Source organism: Eupeodes corollae, chromosome 3 (genome assembly GCF_945859685.1).
Source record: "Eupeodes corollae chromosome 3, idEupCoro1.1, whole genome shotgun sequence".
In the NCBI taxonomy this organism is placed as follows: domain Eukaryota; kingdom Metazoa; phylum Arthropoda; class Insecta; order Diptera; family Syrphidae; genus Eupeodes; species Eupeodes corollae.
Genome location: NC_079149.1, coordinates 36,401,418 through 36,423,235, shown reverse-complemented (window position 1 = coordinate 36,423,235; position 21,818 = coordinate 36,401,418). Strand labels below are relative to the sequence as shown.

The window sequence follows — 21,818 nt, the reverse complement described above, 5'->3', positions numbered from 1 at the left end:
ATTTACTTTTATCTTTCAACAAATCTTGTTGTCAACATTCAGTTAAAGTTTGAAAAGTTTTTTTATAAAAAAATAAAAACCGAAAAAAAAAATTAACAAAAGTTGGTAAAAAATGATTTTCGACTCAAATATCTTTTAAAAACTTTGAGATAATAGCTTGTAATTAATTTTTTTCTTATAAGAAATATTGTTTTCAACATTAGGACACATTTTGAGAAAAATCGAATTAACAGTTTTTTTACAAAAAATGAAAACCTAAAAAACATTTATAAAAGTTGGTAAAAATCGATTTTCGACTCAAATATCTCTTATATCTCTTCAAAAATTTTAAATATTGGCTTCAAACTAATTTTATCTTATAAGAAATATTGTTGTCAACATTTGGTAACATTTTTAAAACATTTTTAAAACATTCGAATTGACAAAATATAAAACTCTAAAAAAAACAATACTAAAACTTGGTAAAAAGCTACCTCCGACTTAAATAGCTTTTCAAAAATTAAAAATATTGTCTTCAAACTTTTTTTATTTCACAGAAAATATTGTTTCCGATATTCAGTAATTTTTATATAAAAATCCAACAGTCTGTTTTTTTATAAAAAATAAAATCTACAAAAATAGTACGCAAATTTGGTAAAAATTGATACTATTACATATAGACAAACTTTTAAGCAAAACAAATCGACAGACGGGATGGGAAGTTATCAGTGTGGGTCGCATCCCAGCCTCTTTTTTTTATAAAAATCCAACTGTCAATTTTTTAATACAAAATTTAAATCTACAAAAAATAGTACGCAAAATTGGCTAAAATTGATGTTCTTAATATCTCGTGAACAATAGAAAATATTGGCTTCAAATTATTTTAATTAATTAAAAAAGTAATTTATAAAAAATTGGTTAACGAATAAAAACTTCGTTAACAAAAATAGATTTTAAAATCAAAATATTTCATTATATGCAAAATATTGTTGGTAATTTAAATTTTTTTTAAAATAATTCAACTGATAACTTTTTTAACAAAACACGAAAACCTACAAACCTTTTAATCAAGACAAATCTACAATCGGGATGGGAAATTATCAGTGTGGGATTCATCCCAGCCTCTTTTTTTTTCTTTTTTTTATCACTCATACGCCCGAGTGTTCAAGTTATATTTTTTCTTATTAATTTAGTTTGTTTCAATGTAAACTTCTATTTAAAAGATGAAATTAGTACACACATTTAAAACGCTTTTTTTAGTTACGAAATGTTGCAAGACATAAACTTGTCTTCCAACAAGTTTTAAACAAGCTTTAAAATTCACTTCTCATTGAACATAATGTGAACTATGTTTATGTTGTTTGACATGAATATGACATGAGCTGCGGTGTCCGAGTGGTTAAGGAGATGGACTTGAAATCCATTGGGTTCTACCCGCACAGGTTCGAATCCTGTCCGCAGCGAGAGTTCTTTTTTATTTTTTTAAAACAAGACATTATTTCTGAGACATTAAGTTAGCATTTTTGTTCTGGAAATACACATTTTTCAAATTTCATTATCATCATCATCATTATTATTCAAAAAGACATTGAAAACAAGTATTTTATATGATTTAAATCTGATTATATTGAACTTGATAATAAAGTTGTATCCTTTCCATTTCCCATTATGATTTGTCTTTAGTGACTTATTGAAGGAAAAGCTATTAACAGAAAGCAAAAGAAACAATATGGCCGACATGAGCTGTCAAAAACAAACCATCCCTATTGCAAAACCCTCTATACAGTTTCCTAATTCATACTCAAACTCGACGATTGTTTATAACAAAAACTATTATAAGATCGAGGAATGGTTCGTACAGAAAATACAAATTGTCATTTATTTACATTTACTTAATTTTAATTGTGTTTCTCAAGTCAATAAAACCTTGATAGTGAAAAAATACAAGGCCACTTTTTTACATAACGATAAAGCTTAAAACTGTTAGTTTACATTTAAAGATAAAACTGTTTTCAAACCACATTCGCTTTGACTCTCTTGTCTGTTTGCCTTTTTGACATTTGATGACAACAAAATTATTTGACTTGATAAGCAGTTAACTGTTTGGTGCATTATGGCCTACCTGTTGCTGTAAACTTAAAACGTAGTGTGTACATAAAATAACAAAAGCTGATAGTTGCGTAATAACCCACTTATTTTTCTACAGAGTTTGTTGTGATCAAAAGTTATCTCAGACAGTTTCCGCTTCACTCACTAAATTAACAAGAGTATGGTATCTCCACCAAACCTGTAAGTAATCTTCCAAATCATACCCACCTTACCTTCCAAACAAAAATACAAGAAGTAACATAGTTACCTTACCTACGCCTCTACCATCACGTAATACCTACGAGTATCTTAACAATAGATAGTTTTAAGCTACACAAAAAGACAATCGAACTAGTTCCGAGTATTCGGCTTCATTAAAATATCTGCACGAGACTGCAAAACATTAAAAAAAAAAACAACAAAAACAACAACAAAAAATCATCAAGACAAGTGGAACATCGCTCTCTGGAACGAAGCAAACTTGATTTTAGTTAAAAAATAAGTTGATTGCACAGTTTCAAAAAATGTCTATGCCGCGAAATTTGAAATAAGAAAAAATATTACTTTCACTTTCTTTAAGAGACATTGGTGCCCTGTGGTGGAATAAAATAAAGATAAGTGATGTTCAACTGTAGAAGAAGAAATAAAACGAAGTGTAAAAAGGAACGAGCAGATCATTGAGGCATAGGTTAATTCAGATGACGAGCTTATAGACTTATTTTTATTTTAAAAACATTAAATCAATGCATATTTATCTTTATACTTCTTAATCGCACATTGTTAAAATTTGTATGTATATTGTCTTTTATTTCGTGATTTCATGTTGGGAACGCTGGTGTTTGACACCTGTCAAACTTAGCTGTCATTCGAAGTGTCAAAATATTACATTAACGACTGAAAACTTTACTCATATCGTGAGGTCTGCGCATAATCGTAATGTGCACTCAGTTAAAAATATTGATGCTGAAAATGCAAGCATTACTGAATATCTGTATTTCGCGATATATGCAATTTCTACTGTTATGACCGAAATACCCAAAATGAGCGACAAAAATTTCCTCAAAAGAATCGTATCGTGTAAATCATTTCAAGGCCCTTTGAATTATATTGTGTTTTATAACTGGCAAAGTCCAGAATTAATACTGAAATTGATTGTGCATCAAAAATTTATCGATGCATGTGTTTTATTTAGCCTTGCTTTCAAAACAAAGAAATTCGTTGTAATTAAAAATATTTACAATCCAAATTCGTAGCAAACAGAAGTTTTCAGAGCAATAAAGGACTGAACTTTAAGACATTTTGAATCATTAAACAAAATTGAAATAATTAAAAAAACTAATTTTGAAATTTTTAATCAAATCTGAAACTTGGTTCTGATGAAGCAAATTTGTTGAGATAACTTTAAAGGAACCTTTTTTGAAACAATTATTTAAAATTTTTAAAATTAATGTCAATTAAAAATAAACAAACAATTACTGTATCCAAGCTGGAAGATCTTATAATATTGGCTGAATTGTGCAAAGACTTTCAATAGAAACCAATTAGCTGACAGTTGCCAATTTTATGTCAAGTGAAAACTGTCCGTTTATACAGTTGGATGATTTTATCTAAATTTCAGACTATTTTTTGGTAGAAAATCGGCTGATTTTGCCAACAATTTTTTGACTTGTCTGCTTACACGGTTGGAAGACTATATAAAAAACAAAACAAAAATTGTTAGACTCATTGAAAAACAAGATTTCTGTTGCCAAAACCAGCATCGACTTAAAGAATCTCTAGTAGATGGAGACCATAGGTCCGTTCGCGTACTTTCTGCACTAAAATTCGTAAAAAGAAATATTTTAAAGAGCGCGGGAAAAGTTCTCTCATAAGAAGACAAAACTTCAAATAAGTAAGCGAACGGGAAAACAACACATTTTTCCCACAATATGAATTTTTTTGTAAATGGATAAATTAAGACAATTGGTTTTTTTTTTATGAAAAAACTTGATTAAATTGAAACTTAAAAATCGCAATCTTGTTGCTGTTCTTTGGAAAAGAATTTTTAATTTTATAAGTGACAGCAAAAACGAGCAATCAATTAAATTTATTTGAAGTTCTATGAAATTTGACACTTTTCGCGAAATCAGCCTAAGGAAATTTCTTGGGCTACAATTCGTAGGTTGGAGAAATATTTTACTCTTACGTGAGTGCTCTCTTTTACGTAAAACTACGAAATTTTTGAGTTCGCTAACAGGATTTAGTTATTTCATAATTTTTCGTAAAATTAGACTGTTTAAGGAAGGTACATGAACGGACCTATTGTCGCTCGTCCCGAGTGCGGTTTTTTTCGTATTTTTTAACTTCCCATAGGAAGTTATTGTAATGGGTCCGATTTGTCAAATTGAAAATTTTGACATTTCTCGACGTTTCAAGGTCCCTAGAGTCGAAATAAAAGATTCTTAGAAAGACGTCTTTGCGTGCGTGTGTACGCACGTTCGTACGTCCGTACGTTCGCGACGTTTTTTTCGTCCTCCATAGCTCAAGAACCAGAAGAGATATCAACATCGAATAAATTTTGTTAATCAGATAATAAGGCAGAAAGATGCAGAAAGGGCTCTCAAGAAAATTGCGTGGGTGATTTTTTTACCATAGCAGTTTGAAAAAAAAGGTCAACATTTTAGTTAACCCTAAATAATCTTACGAACAAAAAATGCTAGAGACTTGAAATAAGTTGTATATAATATTGTAACGTGATATCAAAGAAATATAGTTTTTGAAAAAAATCCATTAAACGTTTTTTTTATAAATCAAAAAAACTGAAAAAATAATTTGACACCTTTAAATTTTACGACTAAAATATGATTTTATTTTGGTAAAAATTGAATTTCGATTCAAATATGTTTTCAAAAACTTGAAATTTAGGCTTCAAACTAATTTTATCTTATAAGAAATATTGTTTCCAACATTATAAAAATGTTGAGAAAAATCGAATTGAGAGTTTTTTACAAAAAATTAAAAAACTAAAAAAAAATTAACAAAAGTTTGTAAAAAATGATTTTTTGCGACTCAAATATCTTTTCAAAAATTTGAAATATTGAGTTCAAACTTATTTTATTTCATAGGAAATATTATTTTCAATATTCAGTAATTTTTATATAAAAATCCAACAGTCCGTTTCTTCATAAAAAAAAATAGTACGCAAATTTGGTAAAAATTGATACGATTACATATAGACAAACTTTTAAGCAAGACAAATCGACAGACGGGATGGGAAGTTATCAGTGGGGGTCGCATATCCCAGCCTCTTTTTCAAAGTTAAAAAATACAAACAAACTTAGACAAGTTCAAACCATTACAAGAAGTCGGCAAATTTGTTGATACAAAATAATCCAAGATTCTCCCAATTTGGTGGATAAAATTTGGAGCCAAAATTGGTTAAAATTTATTGGAATTTATTGAAATATTTAAAACTCATTTAAAAAAGGTCAACATTTTGCAAATACAATTCGTAATTTTGACGGAAAATATTTTTGAGCATATAATTTCTCGAAGAAGTCTTCCAATTTAACACATTTAGACATTTTTCTTTAAATCCAAGTGAAGGTTTATGCCAATACTGCACAGTCAATTCAAGACTTTAATGTTGGAATTCGTGAAATTATCGAGAATCTCATGAAAAGCTGCTTCCGTAACCGTAGCTGCTGACGTGATGAGTTGACTCTTTCGGGCATAGTTCTGATATTTCAAGACTATGTATACAATTCTCATGTTAAATTAACCCTTAATTAAACAATCTTTCTCGCAACTTTAAAGCTCATCTTTGAAGTGAAAATTAAATGAACTTCTTCGCGAAAATTCAAAGAAACGCATAGAGACATCAGCAGACTCGGGCACACGTCCCCATGCACAGAGGAGAGGTAAAACAAAATAACTTCTGTCTCATCCCCATTCCATTGCCATTGACGCGTCGTCGTCTTTTCGTCGTCATCATCGAAGCTCTATGTAACGTTTTCAAGCAAACCATGATGGACTGCATCAAGTACTTTGGTTGGGCCACTTACGATTTTCCAACTGACTTTAGTATCCAAGTGATCGCGATAGTATTCAAACGGCCCATCAAGCTACATTAGCGGCTCTAAGCATTTTATAATTCGGGTTTGGCCCAAGAAAACAAGCTAACAAAATTTTAATAACCATACAAGTTGACAATTTAATCAAACGTTTATTATTATCAACTAAGTAATTTGTGTTTTGGTTAATGTTATAATTTCAAAATGGCTAAATACATTTCAAAATTGTTATTTCCCGTAAGTGTTGCCATTTAGATTGTGCTGTGTTATTTTTCTATTAGCAGCAGCGTATAAATAGTGTAACGACAGTTACTTTCACACTTCCGCCGTCGTGGTTAATCATCGCCGTTTTGTGGTCTTTTTTGTTGTTGTTGTTGTTTGGATTTTCTTTTTAATTTTATTTTCTTTTAAGTTAGTTGCAATTAGCGATCGAATGTGAAAATGGCACAGTTTTTATATTGGAACATCACCGTATAAAATGTAGTGTTATAGTGGTCAAAAAATGTATAAACGTCTTCATGATGCATTTAAGAACTTATATGACGCATAGATTAGATGAAAGTTCGTTACTTTTAAAAATGGTACAATGACATTTGTTTTTTTCTCGAAAGACCTTGAATCAGAAACTTTGCAGAGAAGTGGGGCCTATAGAGTACCTTTGCCTTCTGCCTTGCCTTCCACTTAAACTATTGAGGTCACTAGTACAACAACAGCAACTAAAAAAGTGGTGTGGAAAAAGCTTTTGCGGGATTGTGGGCAAACATTATACTTCTCATAAAATGGAGATATATAATTTTAAGTTTTAATGAAATAACTTTTGTATAATGAAATGAACGTTAAACGTGTTTCAGCAGATATACGAGTGTTGGGAAATTTTCATATTCACATCACGTAATTTTTGTTGGTTTTTTTCTCTGTGTCCAATATGAAGTTGGGGAGGGTTTGGGTAACTATAACTATTGGTGTTGTTTGACATAGATTTATTCGGTCTTTACACTTAAATTATAGTTTGCTATTCATAAATAAAGACAAACAACGGTTTGGGTAAAATATGCATATGAGTCAAAGAAGCGTTATCAAATGGTTATTGCTCCATAAAGTTATTTGACATACTGAATTTGTATTTTGTTTGTGGCAGATATGTCAAAATTAAATTAGAGACTTTCTTACGTCAATCTTTTGGTTTTTGGGTATGAAATCAATTTGAATAATGTTTGAAATTGCATTAGAGAATACAAATTTGCTGGCAACAGCAGTGCTAAGAATTTAGTTTGATTAATCATACTTAATTTATGGTGAACAAATAGGACTGACTTGCACGAAATTTGTTTGACAGTCGTTTTTGACAGCAAAATTATAGATGGTAGGAATTTGTTTTTAAATTTTATCATCTAAATAAAATGTATTTTATTGCTTAACTACAATACAATAATGCTCACTTATTGAGTTAAGTAACTAAAAACAATTGTCAGACAATATGCAGTTCTATAAAAAGCCGACCTAAATATTAGTAACAACTTTGTATGACATTTTCACTCAGCGTATCAATCAAATAAGTTTTGCTTTTATTCCTTTTGGAATTGTGCAATAGATTAAATAAAAATTCTATTCTCAGTTGTCTGACAGCAAAAGTGAAACCTCTCCGTAAAAATTGTGTTTATACATATTTCTGAGAATGCAGATATCCCTCAGATCCTAGAAATATAAACTATTCAAACATATCCAGAAACGTCATTGTCAACAATGTCATACTTACTACGTCTGACAATTGCTACCATTATTTTCATTGTAAAAAACATGTGTACATAATAATACATAAATCGTTTGCTCTTCAGCTAAATCCATTGAGCTAAAGCAAATTTGACTATGATATTATTGTAAGAGTGGAATAAAATCTGCTAACATTTGTCATTAAAAAGTATTTGGCTATTGTCATCCCATTAGCAGAAGACATTGTCAAAACACTGAATTATATGACAATATTGTAAGATCTGACAATAGTTAAATCGTAGTTTGAGTGATATCCAAACAACACCTATTCAATATAATGCAGTTTAGATGCGATTCGTTAAGTTTCGTTAAAAAAAATTGCAAGAGCATTTCTAGTGGCGCGGCTCTGAATTAAATATCACAGCTCAAAATATACAAAAAACTGTATCTTTATGGAAACATAAGTCATAAGCTCTTTTTAAATGGGGGTTGAGATGAAATTGCAATATTTTTGTTTCGTTAAAAAAAAAAAAACAATAAAAAACAAAACGAACGTTTTCAAATAAATGGAAATAAGGGCCAGTTATTGTTCTTTTATTTTTTATAAGAAATACAATTTAAGTACAAAGATTTTTTTTGAGAAAAACACTTTAACTATAAAATTGTATTAGGAAAGTATCTAATAAAAATAAAAATTGGAGTTCTAGAAGAAGCAAAAGCCAAACGTTTGTATTCAACTGTATTTTAGGGGCTACGTTATGAGACTTCAAATTAAGCCCATTTTATTATTTGCAATCTTATGGGGTTTTCCATGGATAATTTCAGATTTCCGTTCAAAATTGATTTTTTCGTGGTGTATGGAACACGATTTTTATTTGTCATTGTGTTAGTGTAACTTCGTGTTTTTGTTAATGTGAGCTGTAGAGCTGTCAAACTTCCATAACGTTTTATATGAACTTGACAAAGATAAATAAGATAGACTAAAGGCCCAACTATAATAGGCATAAGCTCGCTTATGCGCGCATAAGTGAACGTGCGAATACAAAGAATCTCAATACGTTTGAACATAATGGAGTCTAGCTCCGTTTCGTTCAATTTTTCTCAGTTTCTTGCAAACTTAAGCAAACTTAAGCAAGAGTGATCCCAGTCGTTCGCCGCATAAGTAAAATTTGACATGTAGATACGTGAGCAAAATTGCATTATGGCTATCCGCAGTAATTTCACAAACTTAAGTGAATTTTCGTTGGGTTTTTGACATAAGCTTATGTTTGCTTATGCCTATTATAGTTGGGCCTTAATTCAAAAGTTTTCAAGTATAACTCCTTATTGCCAGAAAACAATTAAAAATATTACAAGTATGCTTATATTTTGCTTATTTGTATTATAAAATACTTGGGTTAATTTGTTGACAATTTCTCTAGAAAATGTGAAATTTTCTCATAGATAAATTAATTAATTATTAAGACAAATTTATTATTTATCACTCACCTCTTTCTCGGAATATTTATTTACAACATTCCTAACAAAGTCAGGAACCCGATTTGTGTGCTCTTTTTGAAATGGAATCCTCCTTCAGAAGTATGTAGTTGATGAATCTGCCAATTTGTTTAAAATTGCTTCCATAATTTGTTAAATTTGATTGTTTAGAAGCAAACTCTTTCCTATCGAAATAAACTACAAATAAAAAGAAAATCTTGCCTCTGTTAAACTGACAGCTAAAAATTGTAACAGTATTAATATAAAGACAGGTGAATCTACCAAAAAATCCAGATTTGCAGATTTTATCTTAAATAAAAAATTCAATTTATTTTGTCCCATGGAATGCAAAAAAGGGAAATTTGTTTAGTTTTGCAGATATTAATCAAAAACAAATTGATTTATTTTACCTATGGAAACCCCCTTAAATAACTATTTAGTTTTTCAGATGTCATTAATCTAAAACTTGAAAACTAACCTCATAAACTTTGTTAGTTCTCATGATTACAATGTCTAGTAATACATACATTACAGCAAAAGAGCAAAATTTCTTTTGTTGAAGTCGTATAAATTATTTAAAGTGACTTTTGCTGTGAAAAGGACATTTTTAACTGTCAGACTTTAATTTATTATTTGGTTATAAATAGAATTTTTTTATTTTTTAAATACTTAATACAAAAAATCTACTATAAACGCAATTTATATTTTTTGTGATTTCAGATGCTTCTTCTTTTCATCTGCATTGTTCAATTAACATCATCTACTGTACAACCAAGAGCACCAAATTTCCAATATTTTGAAAGGTAACGTCAGATAAAATATATAACCTATTATATAAAAGACTTCTAAATTATATTATTTTTTGTTCTAGGCCAAAATATCGATACCCTTATTATGATGAAAATGGCAAAGGAAAGTTACTTTATGGTTATGGAGGTCCCGAACTCTATCAATATAAAACATACACACCGTTAGAAGGAATTCATTGATACCAAAATTTATAACAAATTATGTACCTATACTCCTATTTATTTCTTTTTTGTTTTAATTGCGTGTATGTGGATGGAAAAATGGTGACAAAACGTTTCCAAGTAATAGATTTAAGTTTAAGGAATTTGTTGAAATAAAAAAACATATATGTAAATTTAAAATTTAATGGGTTTCTTAATTTGTCTTAGAGTAAAATAAAACAAAAGCCATTGTTACATGACTACGATATAGTCATTGTTTTTATCAGAGAATCAAGACTGGAAACGCCAGTAAAGGCAATATTATAACTGTCAAGCTAATTTACAATGCTTCTTTTTTGACTATTCCTTCATCTTTCTTAAAGAGCAAAGAAATATTTTAGATTAGACAGTATGTTCACAAATATAGACAGATCATTTTGACATCTCTACCCACTCATCTAAAAATAAAATCTGTCTTACTTTCATGTCCCTTTTAAACTATGGGAAGGAAACAAAATTATGAGATTTCGAGATTAGTTGACTGAATAAAGTCCAATGCGGGCACCGTTTAGTTATTACTTTCAAATTTGACACATGTACTGTAACTCTGACAGTTTTCTTAATTTGACAGTTTGGCAGTCTAATCAAATACCGTTATAAAATGAATAAAAGAAATAATAGTCTAACTTATTCATTTATCTAAAACAGATTTAACTGTCAATTTAAGAACTTTTGGGGTGTTATGTTAACATAGGTTTCATTTTGATATGTCATCGTAGCAGAAAAATGTATGTCATAAGTGTGTGTTACTTCCTCTATAAATAAAACTTACTTTTATAGCACTTAGCGCTAATTTTGCATTGAATTTTAATAATTTGTTAAAACGCCCATCGTTGCATTTTTAAAAAAAGGTGACAGATTCAAAAGTGAGCCATTCAGAATTAAACGCCTGAATTTGACATACACATATATCTGATTTGCTATGACAAATGTACTATATATTGTATATGAAAAGTTTTCATAATTTACTATTTAAAATTTCAATGATGGGATAAGAAACAAATCGATTTTTAAATAATCAAAGCCAGAAAATATGCTTTCATTACTTCAACTTGCGAACATATGCGCCCTCTGCATTTTCAATCGGTCAACTTTATTAAGAGGAATTTTTTGGCTCTGGGATATTTCTTGACAGATGTCAAACTTCAAAAAAAAAACATTTTTGTAGTTTAGTAAAATACAAACGTTTTAAGAACATTTTCAGAATTTTTCTTCAAACAAAATAATTTTGTTCGGGTTCATTAAAAGAAATTAAAAACAATTATGTCCCGCAAAGAAGCTCTTTCACAATTCATTAATCAAATCCACGGCCGTCCGGTTGTGGTGAAACTAAACTCTGGAGTGGATTACAGAGGTTAGCAAGAAATTTTGCCGGGGTTTTTCTCAACATTTTCATCCAAATTATTGTTTCTTGTCGATTCTAGGAGTTTTGGCGTGCCTAGACGGATACATGAACATAGCTCTCGATCAAACCGAAGAATATCTCAATGGACAGTTAAAGAATAAATACGGAGATGCATTTATTCGTGGTAACAACGTTCTTTACATTTCAACACAAAAGAGAAGAGTTAATTAAAATTGAATTAAAACCAAAAATATAATTCTATGTTACTATGATTTTATATTTAATTTAAGATCTATTTTCTAATAAATAAATAAAAGTGGCATTTAAGTAAAACAACACGTCTATAAGTCGAACTAATGATATGAACCAAAGTCCTGTGGTAAAACTCCATGGTATTTTAGTTTATCCACTGATGCTCCACTTCCTAGAAGTTCAATCAGTCTTTCAGCCCTACGACCGTAATGGTGCTCAAAGTAAGGCCGCCATGCCTTACCATAGTTGGGATGGAATTCAATTGGCGTTGGTGGTCCGAGAAGGGAATTCCCCAGCAAAAGTCTATCCAAATAATCTAGAACCGCTTTTTTCTTTTGAAAATGTTCCAAAACCGGATTAGCATAGGGAGCTGTTGCTGGATTTTGTGATGGTAGATTCCTGAAGAACCGAAATTTACTCCAATCTAGATTTGAAAAGTCAAAAATATCCGTAGTAGCTTGAATGGTTGGAACCAATAAAATGCCCTGAAATCAAAAATGCTTCAATATGAATATAAAAAAAAAATATGACAGGACTTACCAAAACAATTGCCAATCCTAGTTCCTTCATAGTATGATCCTTTTCTAAAATTCACAACCGATTAACAATAACTCAAAATATTTACTAAAACCTACCTGCAGAAAAACTATAAAAATCATGATGGAATCGAAGAAGCACCACCAAAAGCCACAGACCTAATTAAAAATTCAATATGCGTCCTCTGCAATTCAGCGCATTCGATTACAAGTCTTTCGTCTGTTTAGTTTGTGTGTCCCAATGAAAGTGAAGCTATGGGAGGTTTGATTTGTAAGTTTGGTCTCAAGATTATGAAATTTAATTTTGTTTTTATTTCATACAAAAGACGTAATGAATGATTTTCTGATAGTAGGGTTACAGAGTTCCGTGTTTACCGTGATGTAGGTACGTCTACTATAAATAATGATAACGAAAGGTGACCAATCGTCCCGCGTTATAATTTTTGGCTAAAAAATAATTAAAATACATGTAACGACAAAATATAATATGTACACAATAGTTGTGGAAGAAGCCCAAGAAATTGGGGAAAAATGCTTTAAGATGAGTGCATGAATCAAAAACACGTTTCGCATTTGAAATAGACTCCATGGATTGATTGTGCACTGGTTATCAATTGATAGTCGTAAATTGTCGGGTTCACAATATTTAAATTAAGTCAAGGTGGCTGTTATAACGATTTAAGTTGGCAAAAAGTGTAGTTTATGTTTTTTTTTATTAGGTTATAGAAAAGTTGAAGACATTTGGATGACTTTTCAGAAATCCCCAAAACAACTTTAGGTAGGTATTTAGTATATTATTTTTAGGTTCGTAAGGCAGTGCCTTTTTAAATTCATTTGAAAAAACCTCGTGTTGGTGATGAGCATTTTCTTTTTAATCTTTTTGTAGTGGAAATTTACAGAGGTACAAAAAGACCGTTGAACTCGCGATAGCTTAAACCATTTCCAGAAAGTAGACAAGATAGACTGTTATATTCTTTTGAAGCAAGATAATTTATCTGTATTTAAATATTTTACGTGGTTGGCTTAACTAAGAAAACTGATACAAAGCTTATGGTTGTATATTGTCGTCTTCAATTATTTTGTAATTGCTAATTTTTTTTTATAATTTTTGTCTTAACTTTAACCAATTTGGTCAACGTTGTTAATACCAGAAGTAGATAACGTTTCGTTGAGTATCCATTTCTCTAAAGTTGTAGATTTAGCAGGGCTGGATTTAGAGGTCCAGAGGCCTCGGGGCAATAAAGAATCGGAAGCCCCCTCGGCCCAAATTATTTTCAAAATAAAGTAAACCATTTTTTTCACTCGAGTTTTTCAATAAATAATTTCTTGTGAAACCAATTAGATTCCTTTAGTACACATATAAATACAAACGGAAAAAAGAATTATCTGAAATTAAATTTTAGAGTAAACGAACGGAACCTTTCGATCTTTTTTCGCCGAAAAATCTATGATGATTTCGTTGAAATCCATTCCTCGGAGTAAATAGCTTTCAATGCTCAGGAGAGAGAGCTTTGATAGACGGTTTTGTCCCATCGTGCCAATTTTGTATAGTTTTTATTTTTGAAAATAAGCGTACTCCAGTGCAATTTGTTACCATCAAAACCAAATACATTCTGAATGCAATTTCGAGGTTTGGGAATGTAGCTCTGAAATTTTGATTTTCGAGAATTTGGTATTAAAATAGTTCCAGCGATTGATCTGCTCTATAGTCCTTTTCCTTTTTGTATGAGTCAATCAAAGACACAAATTGAACCAACTCATTACCAAGACTAGACTCCAAATCATCCGGATACACTTTCACCAAATCCTCTGTTGCAGCGTGCAAATTTTCAGCATCCATATTCTCGATGTGATTTAGGAATCCAAATCTCCAAAGAAAAATGGATAGCTGGTCAATCACTGGGATGAAGGCGGATACTTTGTATTTTTCCTTCGGTGACAGATTTGCTTCTTGTACTTTCCCGTAATCGAGCGTATTCAACCTCACATTTCTAGTTCTGGTCAGTACGGGATATATTTTTGGCTGGTTCCTTGTATTTATCAAAATCATTTTGTTTGGATTCCACGAATGATTTCAATTATTCTAGTACACGCATTGCCGATTCAAGAATCATGTTTGGGTCTTGCAACATCATGTCTTGCATCAACATGTTTTTTAGCGTTGAATTGAATCGCTCCAAGATATTTTCTGAAATGTTATAAACAAAGCGGTGTCGCAGAGCTTTTTCAAGACTAAAATCTGGCCGCTTTTCTTCTCTGATAATTTCTCAATCAGAATTCGGTGCCGCTCTGTACTGGCTGTGCAAAACGTGTACGAATTCTGCACGAAATCAAATAATTGAACAGCCGATGGACAAGAGTTAGCAGCTCTCTTCGTACTAAATTTAGAGAATGATAACAACAAGATACGAACGCCGAAAAATGATTTTTCTCCAAAATCAAATATCTCCTTCGCTTTATAAAAAGCTCAAAATGGTTCGAGTAGTGGGAAGTAACTCTCTAGATTCATGTGGTATCACAATGGGCCTTTTCTTTTGGCCTATGTGTGTGGATTATGAATTCGCAGAAACTTTAACCAAGCCTAACCTATACTCATTTTCATTCATAAATGTGGCTAATTGATGCACAGATGGTTGTGGGCTTGTTGATATAGACCTGTGATTTTAAATAACCCCGAACAAAGAAATCTAATGGTTCTAAATCATACGATCTTGGGGTCCAATTCTGATCATTGAAACGAGAAAGTACACGACCTCTAAATGTCTCCTGTAGTAATTGCATTGTATCACAGTTGAAAATACATACAATACAGGGCACAGTAATGTCATGTAATTTGGACAAAAAGAATTGTGTTTTCATATCACGATATCGATCACCAGTAATAGTCACTGCTTGACCAGCCGCTTTCAGGCCAAAGATCACGTGAAACAGTGAAATGTTGTGGGTCCATTTGTTGAGCCAGCGCTAGATCCGACATAATTAAACAATTATAATATTATAATGCATAATATAAAAATAAGATTTCAGTAAAGGTCAACAAAATGCTTTGGAAAAGTATTGTTTATATACAAAAACTTTTATTTTTATTTGTCTCAAACAAAAGTTGGTTATGACAATCCATAACTTCTTTAAAGTCAAAACATATTCCCAAGCATTGCCTTAGTTTTTCATGGCTGTCACTTTACTTGATCCGAAATCCGTACGACCTTCTTAGTTAAAATATATTCTTTTGAGCCACACAACACGAATGTGAACCCTGAAAACCAAAAAGATTCGGTATCTCTTTCGCAATTTTAATCATACCCCCTGTACTTGATTTTATACTTTGTTCTTTCTATTCCCAATTAGTTTGTCTAGGTGTATGAACATTTAAGTGACGAATAAAGCTACTAAAACGAATGAACATAACATACATATCTGGACGCGACAAAAGCAATGAAAAATAATATAATTCAAAAAATAAATCTTGTATAAGGCTTATTGAACCTATGCAAATTCATGATGTTTTTTTTAATAAAATTGGTAATGATTTTCTAGTACTACAACTCATTACTTCGATAACCAGCTTAAGCATTTGTAGTTACTTAATTTTCAAAAAACATTCATTAGTTGGAAAATGAAAATCTTTCCATTATTCAGGCCTATTCTGCTATACGATTCGTTCGAATCTTTCGATTCACGTTAAAGATTCGTTACATTTACTTCAAAATATTTCTTGAAATCGTGCATCCTTTGAATGCAAAACTTTAACAATATTTATTATTGGATTTCTAAAGGCAATCTAATTGTTTAAATTTTATTTCGCTATCAATTTATAAGCATTTTCAAGTAATTTCTTTTATCCTGGCGGATAGCAGAATACAAACATTCGCGTGAACGTTTAGCAGAATAGGGATGATTATATTAACCTTAAATGAACGTTGTGGCATTTAAATGGTTCTAAACAGAAAAAATAAAACGAAATATGCATTCATAGTCATAAGTTTATAAACATCAAGTCAATTGAAAAAATTTTTTTTTTAAAAAGTGTTTGCTAAAATCAAAGTCGAAATAAGAACTAAAAATTAGATCTAAAATGAACTAATCAAATATGGAAAGTAATTTCATTCAACATTTTTCAAAAATTCAGACAGAGTTAAATGAAGAGCCACAAAGTAATCTAATAACCAATGAGAATTTACGAAAACTAAGTGAGATATTAAAATGATTTAAGCTGTATCTAGAAAATTCCTTTGAAAAAGTTTTGTATAGACCACAATACAGGAACAAAAATGTTCTTTGTTGACCCATACAATTTACGTCTAAAAATATGGATTCATTTTTAGAAATGTTGAATATTAAAAAAATAGTCCGTAGAGAACTAGCGGCTAGTGACACCAACCATTCTGGGCCTGATTATGAGGTTCGATTCGATTTGCGTCGTATTTCCTTAATAACAAATTCGCGGCGAACGTAAATAGTTCTTCCTATATTCCAGTGATTTGACACTTTTGATTTGACTTTTTCTTCCTATATTCCAGTGACTTGACAGGTTTTCACATATTTTGTTTTGATTGAATTTAAATTTTATAAGTTAGTAGGTTTTAGTGTTGGTTTAAAAAAGTTGTTAGTTGAATTATTCTCACAAATTTTAAAATTACCAACAATATTTTTCATATATAGAAATAGTTAAGTTTGAATATCTTCTTTTGTTAAATAGATTTTTAGTCGACAAATTGTTTTTACCAATTTTAGTAGCATTTCTTAAATTTTTACAAATTGGATGAATGAAATTAATTTGGGAGATATCAAGAACCGAACTTCCGTTTTTGCCAAATTTGCTTACTATATTTTGTAGATTTAATTTTTTTATGAAAAAACGGACTGTTGAATTTTTATAAAAAAAACTACTGAATATCGTAAAACAATATTTTCTGTGAAATAAAAAGATCTTAAAGACAATACTTTTAATTTTTAAAAGCTTTTTGAGTCGAAAGTAAATTTTTACCAACTTTAAGTAAAGTTTTTTTAGGTTTTTATTTTTTATAAAAAAACGTCAATTCGATTTTTCTCAAAATCTTACCAGATGTTAAAAACGTTATTTTTCGTTGCACAAAATTGTTTTCGACATAAATTATTTTGTATTCGTCAAATTTTCGAGTTGACAAATTTTTGTTCAGTTTTTTTGATTTATACAAAAATACGATGATTGGATTTTTTTTTCAAAAAAATATACTTGTTTGGTATCACGTTACAATATATAATATCAAATTTAGCGTTTTTGGTTCATGAGATATTTAAGGTTAACCAAAATGTTCACCTTTTTTTAAACTGCTATGGTAAAAAAAACCGCCCACGCTATTTTCTTGAGAGCCCTTTCTACATCCTTCTGCCTCATTATCTGTATAACAAAATTTATTTGAAGTCGATATCTCTTCTGGTTCTTGAGCTATGGACAACGAAAAAAACGTAGCGAACGTACGAACGTACGTACACACACACGTACAGACATCTTTCTAAAAGTCTTTTATTTCGACTCTAGGGACCTTGAAACGTAGAGAAATGCCAGAATTTTCAATTTGACAAATCGGAACCATTACAATAACTTTCTTTTGAAAGTTAAAAAAACTTATTTTGGTGAACCATACAATAGACGTCTGATACTATAAATTCATTTTTAAAAATGTTCACAGTCGCATTTAAGGATATTACAAAATAACTGGTGCAACAGTCCGTAGAGAACTAGCCCCTAGTGTCTTAAGACTCTCAACCATTTTGTGTGCGAGTCATTTCAAGGACGGAGAAGACCTACAGTTTGTTTATAATAAATCCGAGCGGCTTATTTAAAAAAAATTACATGGCAAGATTTACTCTTCGAGAATTTTTCAAAATTTTAAATGGCACAGATTGAACCTAAGGTGGTTGTCCATTTGAGAGTAAACGTGCTGCTCTCGAGAGCGATCTCACAAGTGGGCATAGTCTGCAGAGTAACTCGCGGAGAGTTGACTAATTACTCTCAACATTCCATCTTTTTGAAAGACACTCGCTAGTGGACACTTGTGTTTACCACTATCCGAGATAAGCTCGCCGAATACCAAAAGACTTCGTATTTTGCGAGCAGCTGTCGAGAGTAAACATGGCAAAGCAGTGGACATTGAAGGAAACCAATCAACTAATTGAAGAGTATGAGACAGTTGAATTATTGTGGAGAACTACGGATAAATCATTACGCGATAGAAATAAAAAAAGCGTAATATTAACCGAATTTGCGAACCAGTTCTCGTGTTACGAAGACCAAATAAAAAGTAAGCTTCACAACTTAAGAAACCAGGTGATATTCATTTTTACTTTCAAAATATTTTTTATAGTCGTCAAAAATATTACAGATGTCCCAAGAATTGAAGGAAAACGTGGAGCAGAAACTGACGAAATATATGTATATGCTAAAAATCTAAGTGTTACCAGTATACGTTCGCGTACTGGTAGGCATTCACTTAATTGGCTATCTTTTTAAAAATTATGGGTCCAACGTTTTGTAACAAAAATTCAATTTCACTAACTGACAAACAAACGGCAAAAATTTTAAAACTGTTGAGGATGTTCAATTTGAAGTTCTCTTGAACGAGCGCACCTCGCACCGCATTGTTTTTTTTTTGATTCTTTAGTCTTTTTTAAGAACAGTGCCGATAATTAAAGCAGCTGCAACCCTTCGCTTGTAAGAATACATGGCCAACTGATAATATGCTAGCAGAAGAAATCTATCAAGGGGACATGATTACGAGAGTACCCTCAGCAAAAAAAAACTCAATATTCTAGCAGAGACTTTGCGATAGCAAAATTTCTAAAATTTGGCTCTCAAATGGACAACCTCCCGAGAGTTAACTAGCAGAAGTAGTCTCAAATGGACACTCACATTAAAACCTCTAGCATGACAGTACTACTACTCAACTCAACTGTAACAAAGTCTTTTCTTGGACTTCCTGACATCTGTAGCGATATAATATTCCAAAAACTTTAAATCAACGTTTAAATAATTAATTATCAGCATAAGTTTATTGTATTTATTCATAATCAACATAAAGTTAATAGTGAGAGAAAAAAAATCACGTTTACATTCCGACGACAACTTTGATGGGTGAAAAATATAAAAATTAAAATAAAAACTATACCAAAAAAGACTTTAAAAAAAAAATTAACAAAAAACACAAAGTTTATTTCTAAAAAAAAGAAAACAAAATTCATAGAATTAAAATATGTAACTAATGAGTTTTTCTTTTACTTGATTAAACTTAGCAAGGATTATAATATTTAAATTGCTCTTGGAATAAAGATTTGCCATAGTGGTTTAACTCACAATCAATTTGTTCCATTCCTTATTTTGACTTTTTCTCATTTTATTTTTGTTCAATTTCGTGTTTTTTTTTGTGTTGCATAGAAAATTTTATAGAATTTTCCTAATTTTAACGCCTTAGCGAGACTTTTTGTTTTTTTTTTCAGTGTTATTTATTTTTTATTATTGTATAAATATCGAAGCATACTTTTTCTATATATTTTAAGAGACAAAAGACGGTTCAATTATTCAGCCCAGGCTAGGAGTTCCTTCATGCTGGGATCATTCATGTCGTCATCTGGGAAGATGTCATTTGAGTGTTATTTAGGATCAGTGTGATTTCTAAAAGAGAACTTACTTGCTGGTTGTTTCTTTTCTTTTTGTTTGGTGCCACCGGCCTTTTCTTTGACATCGTCCGTGGGTACTTCGGGAAGAGGTGTTGGCTCGCCAATTCCAATAATTTCTTTGTCGAAGTTTTCTTGTTCGAGCTCATCCAATTCACGCTCAAGCTCTTCATCATCGATATCGGCTCCTAAACAATGGAAAGTGCGTAATTAGTAGAGAGTTTAGCAGTTTTTCTATTCATGGATAAAGCTTAAAATAATCTTACCAAAGGCAACTGGATTCGAAATAGCATCTGAGATTTCCTTGGCAACGTCTTGTTGCTCGGCAATGTCGTCCATCATATCGTGCACTTGGTCGACATCCCTAAAAATAGAATTTTTGAACTACCACTCTTGACATAGACCTTTTGGAGAACTTACATATTTTGATGGGCAGCCTTCAAAGCATCGGCAGCGTTCTTCATTGTGGTCAGAACAGCTGTATTCGTGTTTGCACTTTCGAGCGCTTCCCTTTGCATTTCAATTGTAGATAGAGTACCATCGATTTGTTGCAATTGCTTCTCATAGCGCTTCTTCCGCTTCAAGGCCTGGATGGCAGCTATTTGAAAATGTTAATTAAACACATGACTCAATACGCTCGCGTTCACGAACTTCCGAGTTTGCAGTTTCGATTGCGACGCAAATATCATGAGCGAATTTTGTTTTTCTTTTCAAATAAACTTACCTCGCTTATTTTTTGATGCATTCTTTCGGGCCATATCGAGTTCCTGTTCGATTTTGGTTTCTAAAAATTCTTGTTTTTTAATTAGCATATTCTCTGTTTCACGGAGTTTTTGTATTGCTTCGCCAGTTGTTGGGCCAGTCTCTTTTTTTGACCCAAACATTTTGCCAAAGAAACTCATATTTGCTGTGTTTGTTATTTGCTGGTTTTGGTTGAAAAACTATCACAATGATTTTGTAGAGATTTTAAGATTGTTAAACAAAGCAGAAGAGTGCAGAGAAATCGACGAGTAATAAAATTTATAAAGAAATTTGTAAATTTCTTTATGATGTTTCTTATTGTGTCTCCTACTAAAGTGCAGATGAAAAATCTGACAGCATGCGTCATCCAACAAACATACAAAAACAACACTTTACTTAAGATAATGGGATTTTTCTAAAACCAAAATTCTACTACAATCTTGTGTTCTAGTTGGGATTACTTTAGCTTTTTTTCTAATTAGATTCTAAGGCACCAGTTAGGCGCAGACATATTTGATTCAGTGCATTATAAGTTCATCAGAATTAAATTCCAAAATTTCTGATAAATTAATTCTTACAGCTCCTTAATAGCTACTTATCACTTTAATTCCTATTTAAGGTATTCACAAAATTTTAAACACTGGATAAGTTTGCCATTTGGTTTATTTTACTATTTGCTAAATGAGCTGTCAGATTCTGTATGAGAAATGATTTACATAATTTGGTTAATATTTTCCTAGTTTTTTTTATATAAGTTTATTCAAATTGTGGTGGTTATGTAAACTAAACGTCATTGTGAATTTAATTGCTATAATTTTACTTTCGTTAAAGAAAATACACAAACCGAAATTGTTTTCGCATAGGTCTAAAATGAGTGAATTATTAAAAGTGATTTGTTCATATAGTTGAATAATTTTATTTTTGGTACAAATGTGATCATTAAGTTTTTAAAGTGTTTTCCGAGTATATACAAAAT

General features: G+C 30.9%; 4 protein-coding genes and 1 non-coding gene across 5 annotated transcripts; 3 read left to right on the top strand and 2 right to left on the bottom strand.

Moving 5' to 3' along the window:
- Positions 1 to 1,360: 1,360 nt before the first annotated feature.
- Positions 1,361 to 1,442, top strand: Trnas-uga (transfer RNA serine (anticodon UGA)). The gene has a single exon. It is a non-coding gene; the product is annotated as a tRNA-Ser (tRNA).
- Positions 1,443 to 6,039: 4,597 nt separating this feature from the next.
- LOC129950989 (uncharacterized) lies at positions 6,040 to 10,461 on the top strand. Its single transcript, XM_056062969.1, has 3 exons — positions 6,040 to 6,356; positions 10,026 to 10,108; positions 10,177 to 10,461. The coding sequence occupies exons 1-3, from the start codon at positions 6,324 to 6,326 to the stop codon at positions 10,292 to 10,294; spliced, it is 234 nt and encodes a 77-aa protein (XP_055918944.1). The 5' UTR covers positions 6,040 to 6,323; the 3' UTR covers positions 10,295 to 10,461.
- Positions 10,462 to 11,485: 1,024 nt separating this feature from the next.
- Positions 11,486 to 11,996, top strand: LOC129951323 (U6 snRNA-associated Sm-like protein LSm6). Its single transcript, XM_056063418.1, has 2 exons — positions 11,486 to 11,669; positions 11,740 to 11,996. Exons 1-2 carry the CDS (start codon positions 11,579 to 11,581, stop codon positions 11,889 to 11,891), a joined length of 243 nt encoding a protein of 80 aa, XP_055919393.1. The 5' UTR covers positions 11,486 to 11,578; the 3' UTR covers positions 11,892 to 11,996.
- LOC129951322 (uncharacterized) lies at positions 11,958 to 13,039 on the bottom strand. The gene is made up of 2 exons (XM_056063416.1): positions 12,453 to 13,039; positions 11,958 to 12,397 (listed from the first exon to the last, which is right to left on the bottom strand). Exons 1-2 carry the CDS (start codon positions 12,480 to 12,482, stop codon positions 12,014 to 12,016), a joined length of 414 nt encoding a protein of 137 aa, XP_055919391.1. The 5' UTR covers positions 12,483 to 13,039; the 3' UTR covers positions 11,958 to 12,013.
- Positions 13,040 to 19,905: 6,866 nt separating this feature from the next.
- On the bottom strand, positions 19,906 to 21,199 carry LOC129952098 (charged multivesicular body protein 4b). The gene is made up of 5 exons (XM_056064530.1): positions 20,826 to 21,199; positions 20,522 to 20,699; positions 20,368 to 20,465; positions 20,116 to 20,289; positions 19,906 to 20,055 (listed from the first exon to the last, which is right to left on the bottom strand). The coding sequence occupies exons 1-5, from the start codon at positions 21,001 to 21,003 to the stop codon at positions 20,003 to 20,005; spliced, it is 681 nt and encodes a 226-aa protein (XP_055920505.1). The 5' UTR covers positions 21,004 to 21,199; the 3' UTR covers positions 19,906 to 20,002.
- Positions 21,200 to 21,818: the final 619 nt, after the last annotated feature.